The 13,836-nt window shown below is 37.0% G+C and overlaps 1 protein-coding gene and 1 long non-coding RNA gene across 12 annotated transcripts in view; one reads left to right on the top strand and one right to left on the bottom strand.

Moving 5' to 3' along the window:
* LOC101849309 overlaps positions 1-11,617 on the bottom strand; it is a 45,001-nt gene extending 33,384 nt beyond the window's left edge. Inside the window, exons 1-7 of one of the 6 annotated variants that reach the window (XM_035971175.1) lie at positions 8,904-8,916; positions 8,754-8,779; positions 7,353-7,460; positions 6,628-6,776; positions 6,179-6,240; positions 4,964-5,081; positions 3,000-3,119 (exon numbers count right to left, since the gene is read on the bottom strand). In XM_035971175.1, coding sequence (XP_035827068.1) covers positions 5,017-5,081; positions 6,179-6,240; positions 6,628-6,776; positions 7,353-7,460; positions 8,754-8,768 — 399 coding nt within the window. In that variant the 5' untranslated portion in view covers positions 8,769-8,779; positions 8,904-8,916 and the 3' untranslated portion in view covers positions 3,000-3,119; positions 4,964-5,016. The other 5 variants (XM_035971174.1, XM_013085595.2, XM_035971176.1 and 2 more) reach the window with 5 other exon arrangements.
* The window catches only part of LOC101848132, a 13,083-nt gene continuing 5,482 nt past the window's right edge, over positions 6,236-13,836 (top strand). The window contains exons 1-2 of one of the 6 annotated variants that reach the window (XR_004858865.1): positions 11,647-11,819; positions 12,062-12,121. This is a non-coding gene — a long non-coding RNA (uncharacterized LOC101848132). Of the gene's footprint in view, positions 6,389-10,381; positions 11,219-11,646; positions 11,820-11,873; positions 12,122-12,141; positions 12,709-13,836 lie in introns of those variants that run through there. The other 5 variants (XR_004858866.1, XR_001185054.2, XR_001185056.2 and 2 more) reach the window with 5 other exon arrangements.

Below are 13,836 nucleotides of genomic sequence, written 5' to 3'. Positions count from 1 at the left end.
AGACCGGAAGCCGAAAACCGTTCGGAGAAATAAAGATCGGCACTATTTCTCCGAACGTTCGGAGAAATAGTCACTTCGTAATTTTAATTACGAAAATGTAAATTGAAAAGAAAAAAAGCGAATAATAAAAAAGTGAAAACAAGGGACATAACAATGAAAAAAATGAAAAGAAAAAAAGCGAATAGTAGACCGCCAAAAAACAAGGGACATAACAATGAAATTAAGAAATGGCAGCCTGCTAGTTATTCCCCTTTACGGGACCAACTACGTCATCATTCTTTGTCTACGCACCTACGTCATCATTCGATGAGTACACCTATATCAACAACGTCAGCGTTCTTTGTGTAGATACTACGTCACCATTCAATGAGTACACATATACGTCATCATTCAATGAGTACACACACACGTCATCGCTCTTTGTGTAAACACTACGTCATTGGCCACTGTGTACACATAAAATCTTACAAAAGCTTGATTTGTTTGTATCGTTTCGCTAAAAGCACGTGGGTTAGCAGAGCAGTAATTATCATGCCTAAAATAATATTGTATTAGAGAATGAAAGACTTGTAAACTTGTTTTGCATTGGAAATTACCTTCTTCTGTCTGTATAACGTAATATGTTTTTTAAATAAATTTTTTTTTTTCGTGCGTATTTCCGGCACAAGCAAAGATCTTACACTAATTAATACTTCATTTTGCGGAAGTAGTGTCACCCATATAAACGGAAGTGATGCCACCCACTCTAAGACATAGACTTAAGGCGCGTGAAAAGCGCGGATCAACAGACGAAATAGTAGCCAACTTTTCGAGACAGAATGGTGGTTTTTAGAATGCTAGAGCTAGTGGGAAGCAGGATGGGGGTTCAGAGATTGTACATGTAAATGGGGACACGCCGGCTATGACAAAAACCAAATGCTCTACCTGCTCTTTAAAATCACTAGGCCTAGATCTAAATCTAGATCTAGATCTAGGCTATTCCAAAATCCTTGACATTTTGTGAAACTTGAAATTCTTCACGTCATATTTCTCAAAACTAGATGTAGATTCTAGGTCTAGGTACTGAGCAGATATAGACTATAGATTGTAATTTTCTAAGTTAGCGGTATATATATATATGTAATTATGTTGTATTTTAGATCTATCTTAGTATCTATAGATTTAGATCTAGTCTCTATACTATGGCAACAACGTTGCCAAGGCCAAGACAAGGCGCTGATGTCCCCTTCAACATGGTAGCGTCGTGAATGTTCTCCGGACAGATAGCTGAACAAGCCAGCCCTAGATCTAATTATGTTCTTGTAGGTCTAGAATCTAGATCTAGAGTAAAATTTGGGGGGGGCATTTTGATTTTTTTAAAAAGGAACTGCCTAAATAACACGTGTAAAATAAAAACTTTTGATTCATTATGAAGTGATGCAGGACTTACAGGCTTCAGATTTCCAAGAACTACAACATTTATGGATCCATGTGACAAGGGCTATAACTCAAGGACAGTACGACTAAAACTGAAAGCCTGACTGGCACAACGTAAAATATTTGTTACCAGATAGTTCAAACTAGAAGTATCTCATTGCTCTGTGGATTAAAAATGGGACAAGAATTTATTCCAAATTTTTCAACAGCTCCCAGATACCATAAGATCTTACTGATGTCATATACAAATGACAACATTATCTTCCAAAACTGTTCCTTGTTGAATAAATTTTTTTAAAACATTTAAAGTTCAAGAACAAATTGTAATCTCTACCAATGAATAAAGTGCTGAATCTACGAGAGCCTGGGGTACCAGAGAAATCACAAAGTACAGCGGAAATTGTCCAAGACAGCCACCCATTATTGAGGAGAAAAGTGATTGTTTTAGACAGGTGGTTGTCTTGGACAGGTGTTATCATAATTCAGGAAAATACAAAGGGGAAGTGGGAAGTGGCCGTTTGTACAGGTGATTGTCTTAGACAGGTGGCCATTAACTCACTTCAGACGGGTCACACAACAGTTGCGTGACCCCCGCCATGACGCTCGCGTCGGGTCTCACAAGCCCTGCGTGACCAACTTTGGAATTTTTTTTTCGCTCTACAAATCACGCACGGATCGCGAGACCCGCCTCGTACCCTTGTTTGGCCAAGCCTGAGCTACTTAGATTTCGTTTCGTATCTCTGGGGCCGGTAGTTTTTAAGTTATTGAAGGTGAAGGACAGTGACCCCAACTGTGGTTGAACAGACCGGAACTCGCGCTTTGTTTTTTTCTATACAGCTCATAGTAATCCGACAGTCGCGTCGTAGTAACGGTCGAAGAAGTCGCATGAACAAGAATCACATAATTTCGCCGTTTTCTATACTTCTGTACGTTTTACTAGTTCTAGTGTCTCAGAATATGATGTGTCTAATAGTTAGGATCCTGGATATGTACCCGAACACGGCCCGAGTCGTAGTTCTAGGGCTAGATCTAGCACTAGTACCGGTGTTGTTTTTCGCGCAACGAAATCACAACGTCGTGCCGTACATCTGTCTCATGTAATTCAGTGTATGGGTCTGAATCAATGCACAGACCAGCTTTTATATTTTCACCAAACACTTGCACATGTATACAAATCAAACCAGAACACTTTGAACTTTTATTTTTGTTGTTGCAGTGAATTTCATTCTACTTGTCACGTCTCTGGAAATTTTTCGAAATTCAAATTCATGCCAATTTTTTAAAAATCATACAAATTAAAGTATTAGACTTAGACAACTTTAGTTTTTTGTATTAGATTAAGCTTGAATGTTACTTTACTGTGTCAAAAAATGATTACAATAGGGTAATTCTGAGAGTTGTGGTGATTTATTGAAATACCCCCCAAAACGCCAGTCTTCAACGCTTGTGGCTGGTGAAAGGGCCCAGTCGCAAGTGAGTTAAGGCAGGTTCAACTATAGTTGTAATTTGAAACCTGAAAACCCACACAAGAAATGTACACCGATGATATCTACCATTGACATTTTTTTGACATTCTCCCCTACCACAGTTTTCTTCCCACACACAGGTAGAGAGGAGCGGTCAGAGAGATACTGACTCCATATCGGCACTGGCTTGACCGGCCTCAGACCACAGGGATCGTCTCTCACATACGGCAGGGAACACTGCTGGGGATGACAAATGACAATCCTCTTCTTTTCTTTCTTTCTCTCAACAAATTCACATCTGGGTAATCTTTTCATTACTATAAGCAAATATGAAAATGATATCACTGCAAATAATTTATTTTTAAAAAAGATAATAATAATAATAATAACAATAATAATATTAATAATAATTCAATGATGATTATAATACTAATAATACTACTACTATACTACTACTACAAATTAGATTAATAATTAATTACACTCGCTGAATTAAAATCTCATGGACTTACGGTGAGAGTTACGCATTTGTTATTTCCAATTGTTGTTGAAAATGTGGCACTGCTGTGTTCCGCAACACTAATTACAATACTAATAAAAATAATAGCAACACTAACACGAATATGTCCAACACAGAAGACTAGAAATCATGCATCCGTCGAACTGTGCCTGCGCTCCCGATTTCTCTACTTCTTTATCTTTGTAAGATATCCCAGGAACTACCCATCTCTCGAACTACCGAGGTCGGTCCTGACCAATTCGAGCTGTCCGTGTTATACTGTAATAATAATAATAATGATAATGATAATAGCAATGATAATAATAATAATAATAATGATAATAGCAATGATAATAATAATAATAATCATGATAATAGCAATGATAATAATAATAATAATCATGATAATAGCAATGATAATAATAATAATAATCATGATAATAGCAATGATAATAATAATAATAATAATGATAATAGCAATGATAATAACAATAATAATGATGACAATGATAAAAATAATAATAATAATAAAAACCGTTCATACGTCCATGTTTAACGATCATCAGTGCATCTGCAGAAGGAATGTCCTTCATGTAATAACGACACTGTTACAATCTTACAATCTTTTCTTCCACGACCGGATAGCTAAAGATTTACATTTCTACTGTTAGAAGTTGTTGGGAAGAAGTAAATAACATTTTTAAAAAAAATCTTGACCCCTTAATATAAAAAAAATATCCCTTTGGGCCCTGGGTAATCTTTTATTTAGCCTATGATATAGATAAATATGAAAATGATAATAATGCAAATAATGTCAATGATAATAATAATAAAGATAATAACGATAACTTAAAAAAAATAATAATAACAATAATAATAGAAGAATCTAGTAATAATAATGATTCTGATTATGACAATCATAAAAATAATAATTATAACACTAACAATAATACTAATAATAAAATTAATAATACTAATACAAATTACAATACTAATAAAAATAATATACACTCTAAAACAGATAGGTGCTACACAGTAGACTAGAAATCACGTTTTTTTTCCTTCTTTCTTTGTAAGATATACCTGGAACTACAAATCCCTCAAAACTCCGAGGTCGGTCCTTACGAATTCGAGATATCCGTGTTATACTGTAATAGTAATAATAATAATGATAATAACAATTTTAACGAAAATAACAATAATAATGATAACAATAACAATAATAATATAAAAACGTCCATGTTTGCATTTTCTGATCAGTGCATCTGCAGAAGGAATGTCCTTCATGTAATAACGACACTGTTACAATCTTACAATCTTTTCTTCCACGACTGGATAGCTAAAGATTTACAATTCTACTGTTAGAAGTTGTTGGGAAGAAGTAAAAATCATTTTTTCCAAAAAAATTTGACCTCTTAATTTAAAAACAAATTTCCCTTAGGGCCCTGTATTAAAAACAGCTCTTTACAAATTGCTGATTTTGAGACCGCGACACCACCCTGCCCTATATTTCAGTGAAAGTTTGTTGATTACATCTCCCAGCTGTCTAGACGTCTCCACGCGAGTCTCGAAAATTACTCACCCCGTCTGTAGAATCGCGTTTCTTAGGTGAATGGTTGAGTGTAGTGTTGAGAACTATGGCGGTATCTCAAGGAAGGGCGAGATTTCTTTGGCACTCAGGTACAGACGACTGTTGGGATCTGAAACAAAATAAAAATGAAACAAATACGTAGAAACATAATTCTAAATAATGCAACCGGAGGATCTTGAAAAAGCTCCAGATAAAGAACTGTTTATTTATAGATTTAATTAGATCACAAAGCTCACTTATTTTGGCTCACAAAAACACAGAAGCTCTGTATAAAATAATTATCCGAAGAAAGGTATCAGAAAACAGAGGAAGGGGAAGACCAAGAAAAAGACGGGAACAGCTAGAGCATCAATGACTTGATTGGAGCAAATATCAGCCCAGCAGAAAGAGAAACACAAATAGTGGTGGCAAAGGGAAACCAAGAGGGAAATGGGAAAATCACTTTCTGAAGCAAGGAGCATTTTCTGATCTGTAACTTTCCACTCTGTCCAATTTTCACTTTCTTTAAGCTCTATCTGTTTTTTGTTGTACAAAATTTTCAAGATAACGAGCTTACAAAAGACAAAACTTTAATTAAAAATTGACATGAAAATTTCTAATTTATTGAGCGAGAACCTAAATATATATGTTATCTAAATTAACATTTCAAAACATTATTTTGATAAAATCTTGTAGATTTTGAAAGAATGATAATGAATACTGCTTGGCATTGTTTTTATTTAAAAAATTTCCATTGGTTGGAAATTTATTATTTTCCGCCTGGTGCTCGATATTGAACAAGGTGACATATCAGAGGTTTTCTAAGGCCACCAAATGTACGTTAAAAATCATTGTGGAACGCTACCAAAGATCGTGTATATAGAGAACCTTTGACGTTACCAGCTAAAACTCGTTCACAAGGTGGCCTGATAGAATAGATAGAATCTGCGGCAAAGAACAGAACCATGAGAGCACAGACGTCGGTAATGTATGGAATGAGTCAACATAGGTGTAGAGGGAGAAGATAAAGAAAAGTCGACCACTGGACCACTGTGTTGAAGGGCGGCCGGGACAAGAACATTGTGTGAGTGGTCACAGATGAGAAGAGGGACACAACATATTAAAGGGACATAAAAAATATTACATCAATCCTGATTGAAATAATTTTAGGGATTTCATCCCTTTAACCTTTTCCTAATGGCACAAAAAGAAATTTCACTTCCTTACCACGCCCATTGTGCAAGTTTTCAGAAACACCGTCACTTCCAGTGGCTGGGCCAGCAGGAATTCTGTTTTCAAGAAAGAACAAAAATTGAAAAAAAGAAGGATGATTTAAAGGACACACACATCGCAGTCACAAGCCACGACTCTCCATTTACAAAGCTGCCAACTTTTCAAAACAAGAAACAGACTCTACCCACAAGGTGGGTCAAGATGGTGGGTACTGGCCAAGTAAGTACTGGCCAAGTAACCCCCCTCCAAACCTTCTACATACATTTTTATGTATTCAATAAATTCACAGTCAACAGCTAGCTATGGTAACAGACACAACTACAATGACATACACACACACACACACACACACACACACACACACACACACACACACACACACTCACTATGATTAAGTACACACACACAAACACACACTAAACAAGAACAAGACCATGGTTTACTTTGGAATGTTCAACTCGGAAAAAGATGATGTTTTACGTAGAAAGCTTCTCTCCATAGCAACAGCCAGTTGCTCCACCGGTGTGAGGGACCAGTTTTGATGCTCTTTCAAGCCACTTTCAGCACAGGTAGAAAGTACAGATGGAAACAGCTGGGGACAGAGAATGCAATTTCCTCACATCAGAAATAATCAAAAGTAGGCCTATGGTCCTAATTTTATTAGTTTTATAGAGACATCCATCTGAAGTCAACTTTCTCAATGAGCCTTAAAAGGCATGACTCTATTTCAAATAGTATTTCCAGTATAGAATTGTGTGTTACACCAACTATATCAATCTATTATCACAGCAAAAACATGTAAATAAACAAACACCAACAATGCGGCAATGACAGGAAGACAGGTTTTCAAGGAGCCTAGTTCCCCCTGATAGATCACACCCATAACATCTTATGCATAGATAGTTTAGAACGTCCCTCGTCATCAGCATAACAGCTCCTAAAATAGCTCTCTGTACTTTGTCATTCGTAGTGATGAGACTTCAGCCTGATATCTGGTTCAACTGAAGAAAAAAATCAGAGATATTATTTTATAAAAGTTTACCGCCATTTGATTATCGGATGAACCGTGTTTGGTTTCAGCGGACTCCACTGTAGTTTGTCTTTTTTTCCCTTTATGTCTCGCTAAAGTCTGTCGTTTCAGTAAAAATTCTGTTTCCCGGTTCCTCACCCTCCTCCAGTTTCTGGTTGACCTTTGCTCTCTCCTCGTGTCCAGGAGATAGACCAGGTCTCTGTCACTGAGGCACACACGTTTGTCTTGTGAGCAAATATCTCCCCACTGTAATGAAACAATAAAAACCATGTCATAAAGAGAAACATTAGGTAACCATCATCAGGTTTGTTTATTGTATAAATCTATCTCAGTATATTTAACACATTTTAATCTAATCATTATCATTTTTGCAACAGAGAGATAGTAACAGGTGTCTAAAAAAAGCGAGGGCCCATTTAAAGGGCTGTTTAACTCGGTCATCTTTTGACTGGTTTCAACAAAACTTGGAAAAAAAAAATTAAACCATGGGTACGTTACAGGAGTCAATGTATGACAAACCATGATTTTCTTCCTGTATTATATTTACAGATTTGACGTCCCTACATTAAACATTTTCAGTTTGATAGGAATTATTAATTTTGAATTTTGCCCAGGTGGTGGCCGAAGCCTACTCTTATCGATATTGGACCATCAAGGGATCTTTAAAGTGTAAAACTTAAACAACATGGGATCTTTGAGATTTTTCTCCCTTATCCGAGTTGACCGTGTCTTTGATCTTTATACCTACCATAAGACATAAGATCGCAGGTATGGCTGAAAGACAGCAGTAGGAAGGAGCAAGAAGCAGTAGAAAGGTAACAAAAAGAGTGCAGGAGCCCAGAGGAGGGGGAATTAGGGGGGGGGGGCAAAAGTGATGACGAAAACAGACGACAGAACATGGTTAGAGAGCAGGTCAAAGGAGGGGAAAGGAAAAAGATTTTAGAAAAAACTTAGAAAATTTCTGTCGCTGTCAGGTTTCGAATGTGGGACGTATTGAATGAGAGGAGAACACCGTAACCTCTAGACCACGAGAGCATCAGAATTTTATTTGTTCGAAGTTTTATTGAAATTATAATGTCTAGATGACCGAGTTATTTTAATGGGGTCCTCTTTTTTTAAAAGACACCCTGACCCTGTATTCAGAAAACTACATTTTCAGGGAGGAGTTCCGCGGAGGGCCGGCACTTACCACGACAAGGTCCACTGAGCAAACTATACAAGAGTTAGGGTTAGGGTAAGGGTTAGACCTAGGGTTAGGGTTACGATTTGGGTCAGGGTAAGGGTTCATGTTAGGGTTTGGGTTAAGGTGTGTTGTTGGTCGGCCGGAGAGAGAGAGGGAGGGAGAGAGAGAGAATGTTTGGGTGTTGATTACGAAATTAGCAAACAAATAGATCTAGATCTAGATTCTAGATCTACGATGCCCTAGATCCTAGATCTAAGCCAAAGAACAGTCAGAAAAAAAACATGAAGGAGGTGACGAAAAAAGACATGCGATGTATGAAGCTTGTAAAACTGCCAAAACGTCTTTTACTATTTTACCCTGGTCACCAACATGGCTCCTAGATCTAGATCCGCACACACATGTGATCGGCGATCGGCACTCCTGTACAATTGCAGTCCCGTTTGCTTTGCACTAAATCACACTCGATCTACCCCCTGTAGTAATTTTTATGTGTTTCTTATTTAGACCTAGATCTAGATCTAGATCTAGAATCAAGATCTAGATCTAGATCTAGATCTAAATCTTTATTGAATTAAAATGATCTAGATCTAGATCTAGATTCTAGAATCTAGATCTAGATCTAGATCTAGATCTAGTAATACTTCACCGATCCGTCAGCAGTTAGGGCCTACCCGGCTTCGAACGTCGAAGCTTCTTCCTTTGATGTGTACATCTAGAATCTAGATCTAGATCTAGATCTAGATCTAATGATGTTTGGCTTATTCCAGATCAGATTCTTCCCTAAAGTCTTTAGTACAGCCAAAGCCAGAATGTGGACTCAGCTGATAAAGTGATAGCAAACTGTCAACAAAGAATTTTAAATTGCAGCGCGTCATCAAACTTTGAAAATGGGTTGGTCACTTCGAAACCAAAGAATTAGTTTAAGATCTTACTCTAGATCTAGATCTAGATCTAGATCTAGATCTAGATCTTCTAGATCTCGATCTATACAATTTGTAATTTCGTCTAGATGGTGAGGTTACGGGAAAATTCATGAAGCTATAGCGCTTGGAGGTTGAAATAATTTTAATTACGAAAATATAAATTGAAAAGAAAAAAAGCGAATAATAAAACGTGAAAACAAGGGGCATAACAATGAAAAAATTGAAAAGAAAAAAGCGAATATTAGACCGCCAAAAACAAGGGACATAACAATGAAATTAAGAAATGGCAGCCTGCTAGTTATTCCCCTTTACGGGACCAACTACGTCATCGTTCTTTGTCTACGCACCTACGTCATCATTCGATGAGTACACCTATATCAACAACGTCAGCGTTCTTTGTGTAGATACTACGTCACCATTCAATGAGTACACATATACGTCATCATTCAATGAGTACACACACACGTCATCGCTCTTTGTGTAAACACTACGTCATTGGCCACTGTGTACACATAAAATCTTACAAAAGCTTGATTTGTTTGTATCGTTTCGCTAAAAGCACGTGGGTTAGCAGAGCAGTAATTATCATGCCTAAAATAATATTGTATTAGAGAATGAAAGACTTGTAAACTTGTTTTGCATTGGAAATTACCTTCTTCTGTCTGTATAACGTAATATGTTTTTTTAATAAATTTTTTTTTTCGTGCGTATTTCCGGCACAAGCAAAGATCTTACACTAATTAATACTTCATTTTGCGGAAGTAGTGTCACCCATATAAACGGAAGTGATGCCACCCACTCTAAGACATAGACTTAAGGCGCGTGAAAAGCGCGGATCAACAGACGAAATAGTAGCCAACTTTTCGAGACAGAATGGTGGTTTTTAGAATGCTAGAGCTAGTGGGAAGCAGGATGGGGGTTCAGAGATTGTACATGTAAATGGGGACACGCCGGCTATGACAAAAACCAAATGCTCTACCTGCTCTTTAAAATCACTAGGCCTAGATCTAAATCTAGATCTAGATCTAGGCTATTCCAAAATCCTTGACATTTTGTGAAACTTGAAATTCTTCACGTCATATTTCTCAAAACTAGATGTAGATTCTAGGTCTAGGTACTGAGCAGATATAGACTATAGATTGTAATTTTCTAAGTTAGCGGTATATATATATATGTAATTATGTTGTATTTTAGATCTATCTTAGTATCTATAGATTTAGATCTAGTCTCTATACTATGGCAACAACGTTGCCAAGGCCAAGACAAGGCATCATGTTTTAATTTCCCAAACTTCTGCTACGCTGAAGTCGTAGAATTCAAGTACTGTCAAGCCAGCCCTAGATCTAATTATGTTCTTGTAGGTCTAGAATCTAGATCTAGAGTAAAATTTGGGGGGGCATTTTGATTTTTTAAAAAAGGAACTGCCTATTTGCGACGCCGCTTTGCGATTAGCGCTGGCGCTAAATAAATGTATCAGTCACTCCAATAATTAGATTGATGTGGGACATAATGTTGTTTGTTTTTTAAAATTGTTTTTTCAATTTTGATATAGTATGTTTAGTATAGTATAGTATAAGGTTTTACGGCGCTCGCAACTGCTAAGGTCATATGAGCAATGTAATATGTTTGAGAAAGCTGTGCAGTTGGCGAACTTTTGGAACAGAAAACCCTCCACCCTTTCTGAATTTCGGTCAGAAACGTACAAATTAGCGTGCTGAAGAGCTCTGCTGATCCAGAACAAGATGTTTTGGAAGATCTGGATCTAGAGGCACTCCTGTACAATTGCGGTCCCGTCTGTTTTCATGAGGGCCATTGTGGGAGGGAATTTAGAAGATCTAGAATCTAGATCTAGATAGTCTATCCAGAATCTAGTGATCTTTAGATTCTAGATAGCCAAGGTAATAGCCCATAGAATCTATCTTTAGATATAAACTCTAGATATCTAAACTCTAGATATCTAATATCTAGATCTAGATCTAGAATCTAGATAGAGAATCTATAGAAGAATCTAGATTTAGATCTAGATCTAGCAATCAAGATATCGGAGCTTTTTCGGTAGGCCTAGTTCCCTCCCCGCAGTTGAGAACTACCGAAAAAGCACCAAGTTATCTAGATACTAGATCTAGATTCTAGATCTTCTAAATTCACTCCCACAATGGCCATTATGGGTACTTTCTTACTCTTATTGTCATGGCCGGCGTGCCCCCATTTACATGTACAATCTCTGAACCCCCATCCTGCTTCCCACTAGCTCTGGCATTCTAAAAACCACCATTCTGTCTCGAAAAGTTGGCTACTAATTTGTCTGTTGATCCGCGCTTTTCACGCGCCTTAAGTCTATGTCTTAGAGTGAGTGGCATCACTTCCGTTTATATGGGTGACACCACTTCCGCAAAATAAAGAACTAATTAGTGTAAGATCTTTGCTTGTGCCGGAAATACGCACGAAAAAAAAAATAATTTATTAAAAAAACATATTACGTTATACAGACAGAAGAAGGTAATTTCCAATGCAAAACAAGTTTACAAGTCTTTCATTCTCTAATATAATATTTTAGGTGTGATAATTACTGCTCTGCTAGCCCACGTGCTTTTAGCGAAACGATACAAACAAATCAAGCTTTTGTAAGATTTTATGTGTACACAATGGAAAATGGCGTAGTGTTTACACAAAGAGCGATGACGTGTATGTGTACTCATTGAATGATGACGTATATGTGTACTCATTGAATGGTGACGTAGTATCTACACAAAGAACGCTGACGTTGTTGATATAGGTGTACTCATCGAATGATGACGTAGGTGCGTAGACAAAGAACGATGACGTAGTTGGTCCCGTAAAGGGGAATAACTAGCAGGCTGCCATTTCTTAATTTCATTGTTATGTCCCTTGTTTTTGGCGGTCTACTATTCGCTTTTTTTCTTTTCATTTTTTTCATTGTTATGTCCCTTGTTTTCACTTTTTTATTATTCGCTTTTTTTCTTTTCAATTTACATTTTCGTAATTAAAATTATTTCAACCTCCAAGTGTGCTATAGCTTCATGAATTTTCCCGGAACCTCACCATCTAGACGAAATTACAAATTGTATAGATCGAGATCTAAAAGATCTAGAAATCTAGAAATCTAGATCTAAAATCTAGAAGAGTAAGATCTTAAATTAATTCTTTGGTTTCGAAGTGACCAACCCATTTTCAAAGTTCGATGACGCGCTGCAATTTAAAATTCATTGTTGACAGTTTGCTATCACTTTATCAGCTGAGTCCACATTCTGGCTTTGGCTGTACTAAAGACTTTAGGGAAGAATCTGATCTGGAATATGCCAAACATCATTAGATCTAGATTCTAGATGTACACATCAAAGGAAGAAGCTTCGACGTTCGAAGCCGGGTAGGCCCTAACTGCTGACGGATCGATGAAGTATTACTAGATCTAGAATCTAGATTCTCTAGATCTAGATATTAGATCTAGATCTAGTATTAGACTTAGATTCTAGAATCTAGATCTATATCTAGATCTAGATATCTAGACTAGATCTAGATCTAGGCAGGCCTATTAGTTACGCCTCTAGATCTAGATATCTAGATATCTAGATTAGATCTACATCTAATCTAGAGATCTAAACAACTGAAATGAAATATTGTTTACGCTATGGTCAGCACCGTTTTGTTTCGGTAGTCAATAGATTGATGCCCGATGTTGTGCACTTGTGGTTGTTGATTTATTTATAGCATTGTGAAGCTGAATCTATTTTGCTATAATAAAATAAGTGAAGGCCTACCTACACAATTAAGTTCTCATTTTCCACACTTTACATTTTGGGTCCTTTTGAGTTACTAAGACCATGACATGAAAAACCAAATGCTCTACCTGCTCTGTCAAAACACTAGGCCTAGATCTAGATCTAGATCTAGGCTATTCGAAAATCCTTGACATTTTGTGAAACTTGAAATTCTTCACGTCATATTTTTCAAAACTAGATCTAGATCTAGATCTAGATTCTAGGTCTAGATCTAGGTACTGAGCAGATATAGACTATAGATCTAGACTGTAATTTTCTAAGTTAGCGGTATATAGTCTAGATCTATATGTAATTATGTTTTCTTTTAGATCTATCTTAGTATCTATAGATCTAGATCTAGATCTAGTCTCTATGGCAACAACGTTGCCAAGACCAAGACAAGGCATCATGTTTTAATTTCCCAAACTTCTGCTACGCTGAAGTCATGCATACGGTTTTACTACACACACCCACCTCATGTAGCGATCCAACTTGCACTGACTCGTCGCAACTCTCTGCGCTGCGCCTCGACCGCTACTCACGCAGTCTTCAAAAGTCCGTGGCTCACGCCTCGGCCTGTCCTTGGTTTCTTCAATGTCAACCGTACTCGACTACTTTCCCGAGAATCACACAGCTAACCACAATAATGTTGTTTGTTTTTTAAATTGTTTTTTGGATTTTGAGATATGTTTGAGAAAGCTGTGAAGTTGGCGAACTTTTGGAACAGAAAACCCTCC

Source organism: Aplysia californica, unplaced genomic scaffold (genome assembly GCF_000002075.1).
Source record: "Aplysia californica isolate F4 #8 unplaced genomic scaffold, AplCal3.0 scaffold00389, whole genome shotgun sequence".
NCBI classification, from domain to species: Eukaryota; Metazoa; Mollusca; class Gastropoda; order Aplysiida; family Aplysiidae; genus Aplysia; species Aplysia californica.
Note: the sequence above shows the minus strand (reverse complement) of the source record. Positions and strands in the feature narration are given on the sequence as shown.